Source organism: Mastigoproctus giganteus, chromosome 7 (assembly GCF_048544385.1).
Source record: "Mastigoproctus giganteus isolate SK-2022 chromosome 7, ASM4854438v1, whole genome shotgun sequence".
In the NCBI taxonomy this organism is placed as follows: Eukaryota; Metazoa; Arthropoda; class Arachnida; order Uropygi; family Thelyphonidae; genus Mastigoproctus; species Mastigoproctus giganteus.
In genome coordinates this window covers 162,045,693-162,058,620 of record NC_143581.1, presented here as the reverse complement: position 1 = coordinate 162,058,620, position 12,928 = coordinate 162,045,693, and the positions used below count along the sequence as shown (strand labels likewise).

Below are 12,928 nucleotides of genomic sequence, written 5' to 3'. Positions count from 1 at the left end.
ATAAAAAGCTTAGTCACTTCTATAATAACAACTCTGAATGCTTCCCATTTAGAATTTGCTGTTGGTAACTTCATAAGTTGGTCTCACTGTATAGAATTTAAAAACTGAGACTGCTGTAGTCTTGTTTACAGAAGTAAAAGACCTTTCCCTTGCTTTTGACAATAGTTACATCTTTAAGTAAATCTCACATCAATACATTGTGATCACTGCTACTAATCAGATCAAGAGTATTTCTTTTCTTGTTGCTTCTCTAACATGCAGGTGTAGGAAACAATCAGCCACTAATCCACAGAAGTCTTACTACTGTGTGAATAACCAACCTATAAAGCCCAGTTAATATCTGGAATGTTAAATTCCCTCATCATAAGATATTCTGATTTACTGACCCACTCTATACCTGTTCAGTTGTTCATTATACTCATCACAGTCATTAGACTGATAGCACACTCCTATTCTCATTTTTGTTTTCTCAGTGTTTGTCACACCAAACTGAATCAACATTGCACTGCTTTAGGCTTTATGTGCTTTTTAACTGAGAGTATAATCCTCTCCCCCACTTCTATAAACATTGTACTCCCCATATTCAAATTCCGAATCCCTTATATCCCCACAATTTTATGCATTTGATGATTTGATCAGTACTTCAAATTTGTCAAATTTATTTACTATGCTTCTAACATTAGTATACCTTCAACTGTTTTTACTCTTAGTAACACAGCCCATGTATTTGCTTGCTCTACGCAAGCAAATACATGGTCTTAAAGCAGGTCTTAAAATCCCCAGCACCTTGCTTTCCAGGCTGCTGTATGTTCTAATAGAAGCAGTGTGAAAATCACTTTCACCTCTGCCTACAGCTGCTGTTTATCTATTAGCCTGCAAGGATACACAGGTTAGCAGTTTTCCAACCCACCCAACACTGCCTTCATAGCATTAGCAAATATCTATGTATCCCCTTCTGTTTAATGGATCCCTTCCCTTTAGAAATAGTATCTCCTGATAACAAGCACAGACCACATTGAGAGAAATTCTACCCCCACGAACTTGTAAAGTCTCACTAGGGCCAAATTGACAAAGCTCTTATGTACTCCCTCGTGTCTGGGCAGGGTTTGCAGACACTTAATTTTAATTCTAACTCATAACTTTTTCTCAACATTGCTCTGTACATATTAATTAAATCCTGAGATCTCCTATTCTTAATATCATTAGTACCAACATGCTCGACAGTATCACCTTTTGTGCCCTTGAAAGATAACTGCTTTACACAGTCATCTACTTTATTCTCTAGCAGGACATACCTTGGTCCTATTCTACCTCTCCTTTTTGCACAATATATTTCCCACATCTGACAGTCAAGTCACCAACTATAGCTACTTCCTGTAGGACCAAGGATCTCTGCTGCAGAATGTATCATTATATTGTCTGATGCTGGATGCCTAAGTGCTTGATGGATCCTTTGAGGGTATCAATCCTATTTTTCAACCTCTCATATAATCCCATCAGAACACCGTGTTTGCTCTTAACCTTCTTACCATAGCCAGGAAATTCCCCAATGAATGTAGCAGCTACACTGCAGAACTTTATCTACATAGTGTTAAAATTTGCCATCTCAACAAATATACTGCACAGTGTTATCTATATGGATTCCATTAATGCCATCCAAGCTATACAGTAGAATAAAAATCATGATAACCCCTTACTCATACAGATTTGGAATACCATGACCAAATTAAATAAGAACAAACAACAAGTTCTCTTTTGTTGGATCCCTGGTCACATTGGAATTGCTGGAAATGAACGTGCTGACCTGGCTGCCAAAACTGCTACAGATCAGTCTTTTTTTTTTTTTACCAGTCACAGATTACAAGCTAATTATAAAGAACTGTACTGTTATTTGGTTTTTAGGAGCATTAGCAACTAAGGCCATATTGCTCCGGAATATGCGGTGGTCATTCCCTGACCTTTCCGCATCCGCCGTATTTGGTGGTGACGGGCTCGAACCTCGGTCTAATCAAGAAGCTTGTGCTACGCACTGCTGCTCCTTCCCACCTGGCTATGGAGGCGCCTCTAATTATAAAGAAGTAATGTCTTGAGCAATGTCTTGATGTTAACGTTTACTCAGATCATGTCAGTGAAATTATTCTTGGAGGAATAAAATCCTTTATTCCACACTTCACCTTAAGATATAAAGGTGAAGCCTTGGCTGTTCAAGATAAGAGTATTGCATAGTGCAGTTGGGTTGCATTGAAATAACTGAGTTAGTTTTCTGCCTGCATCAAGGCTTGTAACTATTGTAAAGCTTACATAGTAATAATCTGGTAAGAATGCTCTACTTACATAGTAGAGCATTCTTACCAGAATGCTCTACTATGTAAGTCGAGCATTCAGCTTGCCAAGCTGTTTGTAGCAACTTTTGCCCATCTCTACTAAAACCTGATGACTGGTGGTTCTGTTGCCACCTCAGCTAAACATAAATCTGACGAGTAGCATCCTACTTTTCTTCTAACTCTTGTGTTGATTATTTTGGTAAACCACCTCCTACCATTCCAGTACACTCCACTTAATACCTCCTGTAGCCTTCAGTCAATAGGATGTCAGAAGAATTTTTAAGTCTTGATGCCAAGAAAGCTCCAAGTCCTGATGGTATTTCTCCACTTGTTCTCAAAACCTGTGCTCCCTCTTGACATTTCAATAGCTTTTGATCATGTTTGGAATAAGGGGCATCCAGTTCTCTCTCTGACCACTTGCTGCAGGTGATTGTAGATGGCTCTGTCTATTAATTTCTCCACTAATGCTAGTGTTCCTCAAGGTTCAGTTCTTTCTCCCAATCTTTTCCTCTTTTGTGTTAATGACCTTCTTCCATTGACTGCAAATCCTATCCATAGTTTTGCTGATTATAGCACATTGCATTCTGCCTTTCAGTTTGAGAAACCTTGTCCTGCACACACAGGCTTCTCAAATATCCATTATCAATATTCCTTAAATGCTGATCTCCAGGCAATTCTCCAGTGGGAAAAAGATAACATGTTGATTTCAATCCTTCTAAAATTCCGCCCTATTTTATATCTCGCAAAAAGGATTCTTCTACTCCTACAAATCTTTGACACTGAATTTTAGACAACATTCCATATCTTTATTAAGGATTACGCAGTTTTCTAATCTTTCTTAGCACAAGCACATCACAAATATTATTTTCTTGGCATCCAAAAAAAAACTAGGTTTTCTTTTTTGCTCTTGGTGTTACTTTTTCTTCTAAACAACTACTCATTCTGTATGAAAATCTCAAATCTGCCCTACATGGAATATCATTCTCACATCTGCTGTGGTGTTCACATACTCCCCTTTCCCATCCTACCTAGGCTAGGCGCATTATAGCCTAAGCTGCTCTTGTGTCAATAGCTTATAAACAACAACACAAGCCCACATACCCTCTCTCAAGGCTCTAGATTTCATTCAAAAGAGGACAGTTAGGTTAATTAATGACCAATCTCTTACAAAGTTTCTCCACTCTGTCTCATACACATTCTGTTTATGCTGCATGCCTTTTCTATAGATATTTCCATTGGTACAGTTCTTTTGAATTAGCTTCTATAATTACACTGCTCTCGAAACCAGTCCAAACACATGTTGCAACCAGTTAACAACTTTTTACTGTCCAACATTAAGCTCACAGAACCAACTCTTTTTCCTCCTTCAACTTCCCTGCACATGTATTTTCTGAAAATTACAATATACAGAAATTCAAGTCTATTTGTCAACAGGTATCTGCTTTCATCATCTCAACCTTCAAACCACACATGGTACTAATTACTATAGGTTCTAATATCTTTCATGTTTGGGATTTTTTGTTTAAAAAAAATAAATAAAAATTAAGTTACTCTAAAGCAAAGTGGTTTGGTTCTGGTTGTGAGCCACCCTGTGCCTACTTTTTAAATTATTAAACTTTGGTAACTTCCCCTGCACTTGCTCATCAGTGTCATAATGGAAGAAGAAAAACAGAAGTGGACCAGTACTGATTGCCAAAAATTCCACTTACTACATTAGTTCACCTTAAAGAATCTTCAGTTATGTCTTCTATTTCAGCTAGCATTTTTACTTTCTTACAAAATATATAGGGAGAGACACCAGAATTTTAAGTTGTAAAATATTTAGGATTTATTTTATTTTTTATGGTAACCCCCAAAAAAAATCGTAAACTTCCTTCTGACTTCTTAATCCATTATCCATTCACAGTACGGTACTATAATATTGTTTAATTGTATCAAAGATTAAGAAGCCAGAAGGAAGTTTCCAATATTGTATTAGAACTTCTAAGTTGTAATTTTCAGAGGATACTTAAGTGGAAGACAGGGCCAGACCAAGATATTTTTCTCCCCAGGCAGGAGAATTTTTTCTCCCCAGGCAGGAGAAATATATATTTATTTATTTTATTTTTTTTTTTTTCATGATTTGTAAAATTTGACATCCCTTAAAGAATGGTGCCCTGGACAAGGTAACTAGCCTGTTCCTTGTTGTTGAAATGGGAAAAAATATTGCTAGTTGGTGTATGTATTTGGACCTTTTTTGGGGGTGGGGGGAGGTGGAATCATAGATTAGAATTTGGAAGACAGTATCTGTATAAAAGACATGGAATAAAAATTGAACATCTCTATAGAGTAAATTTGTGAAAAAGGGATTATTAATTAGCATGATTATTCATTCATCTTTTGGATGAGTTGCAGTTTTATAGAAAAGTATTCTCAAGAATTAATGTTTGTTGTTTGGTTTTTAGGAGCATTAGCAACTAAGGCCATATTGCTCCGGGAATATGCGGTGGTCATTCCCTGACCTTTCCGCATCCTCCGTATTTGGTGCTGACGGGCTCGAACCCCGGTCTAATCAAGAAGCGTGTGCTATGCACTGTTGCTCCTTCCCACCTGGCTATGGAGGCGCCTTTAAGAATTAATATTTAAAGAACTCAGTTGCTAAACTGCAATTTTTAATCTAATTGGAATATATGCAGATAGGTAAATTAGTTATTCATTTTAACGATAGAATTTAATTTGTGAATTTTGATTAATTTATAGGAAAGACATGGCTTCAAAGTCTGCTATGGAGAAAGACTGGAGTGATAAATGGGAAGCTTATGGCATTGATACTACATGTGGGCATCTTCTGAATATATCTTCTGGAGAAATTGCATTTCATGCTGGACCGGAAGTTGTTCCTCCAAGGTAAAATCCCACAAACTACTATAAACTGAATTTAGGATGTCTTTAAAATTCTCAGGAATTGTTAACAAAATAAAAAATTAAAAAAAAATATCAGCTCAAATTAACTTTAGCTACAGTTTCATGTCTCATGGTAAATCATCTAGTAGTAGTAGTAGTGGCATGTGATGCAAGAAAGCAAGTATATGAGCTTATGCAGCATCAGCCAAAAAAAAATTAAAAAAACATTTCCCTCTAAATTTTTGTCCAGTTCTTCCTTAAATTTATTTAAGGAAGTACTGGACAAAAGTCTGAAGTTTGTGCCAGCAGTTAACCACCCGCTGGCTAAGGCAAATTTCTGCACATCTATTCTACATCTGTCTTTCCTCAATTTAAATTTATGCCCCCTTAGGTTCGTAATCTGAACAAGTGGAAGAATCCCATCAAAATTGAGCGTGCTCAACCCATTCAAGGCCTTATACACCTCAATCAGATCACCTCGCAGGTGCCTAGTCTCCAGCTGCTGCAATTTGCAGAACTTAAGCCTCTCTTGGTAAGAGCATCCCTTCATTCCCCTCACCAATCTTGTTGCCCTTCTCTGTATATGCTCAAGCAAATCTACATCCTTCCTAAAATGAGGCCTCTAGACCTGTATGCAGTACTCAAGGCATGGCTGATCATTGCCTTATACAGAGGGACAATCATCTCCTTTTCCCTGCTAGCAGAATTCCTGTATATCATTGACAAAACCCCATGACCTGCCCTGGCAGCCTGTCTGCATTGCTCAGAAAACTTCATATCTGACTGCACAATTACTCCAAGGTCTTTTTCATTTTCTACCACCTTAAGTGTAGTACCACACAGTTGGTACGTTTCTCTGGGGTTACTTCTACCCATATGCAGTACTTTGCATTTGTCAATGTCATCTGCCCAAATTTTCTAGATCCTGTTGCAGTAGCACACTGTCATTACTGTCATTAATAACCCTGCCAGCCTTTGTATCATCTGCAAATTTTGACACTAAGCTTGATATACCTTCATCAATATCATTGATAAATATACAAATCAACAGTGGAGCCAACACCGAACCCTGTGGGACTCCACTAATAACATTAGTCCATGAAGAGCAGCACCCATTGATTACCACCCTCTGTCTTCTGCCACTCAACCATCCTTTTATCCATTGTAGCAACTCACCCTTAATACCATTCTGCTTCAATTTGTACAGTAGTATTCCATGCGCAACAGTGTCAAAAGCTTTCCTGAAATCCAAGCATATGATATCAAAATTATTTTTTGCATCCAGTTCCTTTGTAACCACATCATAATATCCAATCAAATTTGTCAGACAAGACTTTCCCTTAACAAAACCATGTCGTGTCTGAATTATTGCTGCAATCTTGTCTAGATGATCCTGCAATGCATCTTTAACCAGTGACGCCATTATTTTACCCAGAACAGAAGTTAAACTAACTGATCTGTAATTACTTGTGTCACCCTTTGATTCCCCTTTGTGAATTGGGGATACATTTGCACATCTCCAGTCCGTGGGGACCTCCCCTGAATCCAAGGATGCTCTCATGATTGTGGCAAGGGTTTGCTTACTTCCTTTGCCGCCTCCTTTAATATAACTGGATAGATTCCATCCACTCTAGGTGTTTAATTTCAACAGTTTCTTATGTTTAATTTCAACAGTTTCTCCTCCACTTTACTCTCCATTATTACAAAATCATTAAGCTCCCTGTTAGTGTTTAACAAGCTTCTGTCTTTTGATTCCCTAAAGAATTCCTCGTGTGTGAATGTAGATGCAAAATACTCATTCAGGTTTTTTTGCTGTCTGAGCAGGATCATCAACAGTCAAACCATCGATATTGACTGTTGATAATCCTGCTCATATTCAAACAAACTGAATGAGTATTTTGCATCTACATTCACAATATCATTCATACTACATTCATAGTAATCACAGTATCACTGCTTTGTTAGCATTTAATATTAGTAAAATAATAAGAGGAGTTTACCTCAATATAGTATGTAGAACACTTCCACTCCGTTGGAAGTGTTCTAAATACTATATTGAGGTAAACTCCTCTTATTATTTTACTAATATTATTATCAACATAGAACATATTGAGTATTACAACTCTGATTCATACTGTCTAGTTAGTATTTAATAAAATTCATCTTGTTAATCCATTAAGTTTTATGTATTAGAAGTGATTAAGAATGATTAAAGTAAAGTTGAAATTAAAGTTAGAAAGTTAAATTAATATTTTAACTTTGTAAGCTCATGTTGAGAAACCAGTGGGGTGAAGTATGCAATTTCTATTAGTGATTCACAACTGAAGTTGTGAATCAATAATAGAAATTGATAGAAATTCACAACTGAAGTTGTGAATCTACACACACACATATACACAGCAGAGTTGTCCCGTGATTTAGGCAGTCAGGTATTTACTACCAAAATTGTGCAGTGAGTTTCACTGCTGGGCGATTTTATTATTTTTTTCTTTTCTTTTCTTTTTGAAAACACCATCTACATACAATAAGCGGCAGTTATTGTGATCACATTTGTGAATAAAATTGTGATTCTATTAAGGGCAATTCTGACAAGCAAAAATCAGAGGGATATTATCCCCAGGCTATAAAAATAAAGATATAAAGTGTAAATTTACACTTTATTACTTTACTAATTAACAAAATTAAATGATACACGAAAATCAGAAGAATGTTATCTACAGGTTAGTAAAAAAATTTAATTTATGCTTATGTACGTAGCTTAATATACATGCTAAATAAACATAACACTGTGTAATGTGATATTTCTGTTCACTGACAATTTTTTTTTTTTTTTTTTTGTGGTTGTAAAATTTAAAACAGTAAGTAAAAAAGATAAGTGTCAATCAATAACAAAGAACATGGTGCGCACAAATTGCAACTAACATAACATGTGCAAGTGAGATATGGAGTAATAAGTTTTAAGAAGCTTAAAAAATAGGAATGAAGAGCAGATTTTGAAAATTTATTTATGGTTTTTTTATATGATTGAAGATTTCGGTGAAGGGGAAACACATTTCACATAATAACATAAAATCACACAGAATTCCAGCTATTGGTATTATTGCAAATGCATTAAGATCGGGTCTACTACCCATTTATAATAGATTGTATATACAGTAACAAAAAGCCCAATAAACTGGAAACTGCAAATTGTTTTATGGTTGTGACCTCCAGAAATGTGCTTTAGAAAAATATCACAAAGGCATTCATAATTGATTCTCATAACTAAACATAGCAATAAATGGTGATGTGTTTGGTTTGTTGGGTTATTTTTGAAACAGCTTCCTAATTCGGGAACTTCTCTTCATCAGTTATCCTACGTCAGATGTTCAGACAGAATCTTTTTATGGTTTGCACATTGTAAAGTGTTTTAATCAGTAAGCATTGCTATTGCTAATTTAATATTTCTTGCCAATATAAAGTGTGTTTAATTAGTGCCTAAAATGAAGAAAGCTACAACAAAAAAATTGTTAAGGAGTTAGAAAATGGTGAAAAGGTTGTGACATTGGCCAAGAAATACAGCATGAATGAATCTAGCATTCGATGAATTAGAGAAAATGCTGAGAAAATTAAAACTTCAGTTATCTGTTCCACATTGGCTGCAAAAAGCACTACAAAAGTGAGAAATCCATTAATAGAAAAACTGAAAAATTACTTGCTTTCTGAATAGAAGATCTTAATCAAAAAATAGTCTCTTAGTTCAGATATTATTTGTGCCAAAACTCTGCAAATTTTTAATTGTTTACAAGAAGAAGCCAGTCCATCCAATGCTTTTAATCCAAATCTTTCAGGCCAGTAAAGGTTGGTTTAAAAATTTTAAAAAGCACCAGTCTTCACAATCTAAAAATAAATGGCTGAAGCAGCTGGTACAGATAGAGAAGTTGCTTCTTTGTATCTGAAAACTTTAAAGGATGTTATTGCGACAGAGTGCTAGCTAACAAGTCAAGTGTTTAATGCTATTGAGACTGGTTCATTTGACAAGCTGAACATTCATTTCAAAAGATGAGAAAACCACCCCAGGTTTAGAAGTTGCAGAAGGTAGGTTAACACTTTTATTATGTGGCAATGCAGAGTGTGACTTTAAGTGTAAACCGCTTATAATTTATACATCAGAAAATCCTCCTGCTTTTAAAGGAATATCGAAAAGCTCCTTACCGGTTCATTATAAATTGAGCAAAAAGCCTGAATGACAGCTAAAATTTTCAAGGATTGGTTTTTAAAATGCTTTTGCATCAAAACAAAAAGTTATTGCCAGGAGAACATAGCATTCAAAATCTTGCCTATTCTTGAAAATGCATCCAGTCATCCTGCACTTTTCGAGGGTTTAGTGTCAAAAAACGTAAACTTCAAAATCATTTTGTAGTAAATGTTTTTGTAATTAACCAAGAAAAAGTTATTTGACATTTTCTTGATTTACTGGAAATGTGCTTATAGCCCATGCTAACTTGTCAAGTACTAGAGAGATACAGCTGTGTGACATGATATGCATTGTTGTTTGTATAAAGTAAAACTCAAGTTGTCTCAAAACAAAAAGTGCAATTTTGCAGTTTGACACTAAACCCTCAATTTGTCTGATATGCATCCAAATGTGAAAGTTACCTTTCCCCAGTGAATACAACTTTGTTTATTCAGCTGATGGACCAAGCTGTTATAGCCTCCTTTAAACAACTTGATTACCTAAGAAGATCTTTATTACAATTGGTGGAAGCTACTGATGGAATAGACAGTCCTTCAACTCTAGATTGTTGGCAAAATTATAACATTCTGGATGCTGTAAAAAATATTGAGTTCGTGTGGGGAGAATCTTAAGAATTCAACAATGAATGCAGTGTGGAAAAAGCTGTGGCCACAAAGCTACACTAAAGAAGCCATGGCTGAAATGCCGGAGGTAGTTGAGATTGCGAGAATTGGCAAAATGATTATCAGAGAGGGATTTGAAAAACCGGAATCAACAGAACTCCTTGAACTCATAGAGAACAATTATCAGTGGATGATATTTTATCACAATGTGAAGAAGATGATGAAAATGATAAAAATGAAACACAATTTGACTTGACTGCGAAGAGACTAGCTGAGTTTTTAAGACTTGCAAATCAGCTTAGTCAAGAAGCATTGGATATGGATCCTAATTTGGTGAGGAGTTTAAATTTTCGTAGAACTTTATCATTAACTTTAGTTCCTTGTGAATAAATTTATAGAGAAAAACTGCATGCTGCTAGGCAAACAATTTTTTAACAAATTTTTCCCAAAAAGTGCTGGATACCGTTGCAACTTTATCACAGCAAAACAGCAATGAAGAAGCAATGAATTTAGATTAAAAATCTAGAGGTATGTATTAGCAAGATTAATTTTATGGACTTGCTTGTAATTTATTCTTACAGAATAAAGGTAATTTTTTTTTTTTTTTTTTTGCATACAGGAACGGAACCCTCGTGTCATATAAACTGTATTTTGAACTGTGTGGATTTGGAGAGCACAGTGTTTTCCTGGAATGTAATCCCCATGCGAGGGATGACTGTATATAAAATTATATACAATAGGACCAAGGTATGTCTACAAGGAGCTGAAGTTGATGACATTAATCATCTTTTAAGATTCCAAATAGTGATATTATTGTACACTTTGGTTGTTGTTGTTTGGTTTTTAGGAGCATTAGCAACTAAGGCCATATTGCTCCAGGGATATGCGGTGGTCATTCCCTGACCTTTCCGCATCCTCTGTATTTGGTGGTCACTGGCTCGAATCCCGGTCTAATCAAGAAGAATGTTTGTTCCAACATCAGCTATTTGCTGGCTGAAATAAAATGTCTACACTTCTATCCTGCAACCATTATTTCTCAATATAAATTTATTATCCCTCGTGCATGTGTTGTCTGAGCAAGGGGAATGATGCATGAGCATTTAGCTTAATTAATCCTTTCAAAGCCTTAAATACTTCAATCAGATCTCCTTGCCAGTACCAAAGTCTCCAGATGCTGCAATTTGAAAAACTGAAGCCTTTCCTGGTAAATGCACCATTTTGCTCTCCTCATCAATCATGTTGCTCTTCTCTGCAACCAGTCTAACAGATTAATATCCTTCCTAAAATGAGGTCTCCAGACCTGTGTCTGGAGATCTCATTTTAGATATAGGGAGTAAGAGTACAGAAAGTAAGAGTATATTCAAATTGAAGTCCCCCTTCAATTTGATGTCCCAAGTAACAGAACTGTTGATAAGAAGGGGATGAAAACTGTAACTGTGAAGACCAGTGGACATGAAAAGAGCCATTATACAGTTGTTCTAGCTTGTTGTGCCGACAGAACCAAGCTGCCTCCTATGCTGATTTTCAAACGCAAAACAATGCCAAAAGAAGACATTCCTCGAGGAGTGATTGATCAGGATGGGATGAAGATCTGGTTTGAGAAAGTTTGGAGCAGGAGACCAGGTGGGCTCTTATGCAAACCTGCCCTATTGGTGCTTGATCAGTTCAGGGGCACACATAAAAAAACACAAAGAAGATTGCTGCAGAGCAAAAAACAAAACTTGCTGTCATACCTGGAGGCTTGACATCCCAGCTCCAACCACTTGATGTCAGCATTAACAAACCCTTCAAAGCTACCATGAGAGACGAATGGAACCAATGGATGAAGTCTTCTGGGGACAATTTGACACCAGCAGGAAGAGTGAAGAAACCAACTATAGGAGAAGTTTGTACCTGGGTGAAGAGATCCTGGGATAATATCAAGATTGAGATCGTTGTCAAGTCATTTAAGAAGTGTGGCATTTCAAATGCCATAGATGGAACTGAGGATGAGGCAATATACGAAGACAGTGATTTGTCATCAGACACAGATGAGGACAAGCTAATGGATGGGAGTTTTGACAGTGATGAGGAGTTGGATGAATTTTATGATGAATAAAACTTGAGTTCAATAACTTTGTAATACATTATTTTTTTTTTTTTTTTTCAAATTTCGGGCTCCATAATTAAGGTGCGTCTTATACATGGGGAAATACGGTATGTGAGAGAAGTCATTAGCTGTAATAATGATAAATGGCTGGAAGTCAAGAGAAGAATAAATTTTGGATGGACAGCATTCAGGAAATATAGTCACATACTGAGGAGCAACATCCCAATTTGTCTGAAATGTAAAATAATGAACCACTGTATACTCCCCACCATTACTTATGGAAGTGAAACTTGAGCACTCACCAAAAGAATGGAAGAGAAGCTGAGAACTACACAGCAAAGAATGTAATGAATTATATTGGGAATCAGACTGTTAGATAAGAAGAGAAACATGTGGATTAGGCAGCAAACTCAAGAAAAGGACATTTTGATCAAAACAAAAGAACTAAAATGGCCTTGAGCAGGACACATAACTCGAAGACATGATGACAGATGGACTAAGAAAATAACAGAATGGTATCCAAGAGGAGCTAGAATAAAACCTGGAAGACAACAATGGAGATGGACAGATGAAATTTAAGAGTTCGTGGGTAGTAAATGGATGTCCATTGCACAAAACGGAAGGAACTGGAAAGTTGTTGGAGAGGCCTTCATCCTGCAGTGGATTGAAAATGGCTGATGATGATGATACCAATGGGAGACAGAAAGTAATACTATAAAGTAGACACTTTGTGGTATTGGTAAGAGATGATGATGATACTAGTGATTGAACTAAAACAGTGGTCTTAACCAAC

General features: G+C 36.2%; 1 protein-coding gene across 3 annotated transcripts in view; it reads left to right on the top strand.

Annotated features, from left to right (window-relative positions):
- LOC150083297 (tektin-4-like) overlaps positions 1 to 12,928 on the top strand; it is a 164,659-nt gene that overhangs the window by 122,562 nt on the left and 29,169 nt on the right. For all 3 annotated transcript variants that reach the window (XM_090377956.1, XM_090377957.1, XM_090377955.1), the window contains exon 5: positions 5,064 to 5,210. In XM_090377956.1, the coding sequence (XP_090234082.1) occupies positions 5,064 to 5,210 (147 nt within the window). The remainder of the gene's footprint in view (positions 1 to 5,063; positions 5,211 to 12,928) is intronic.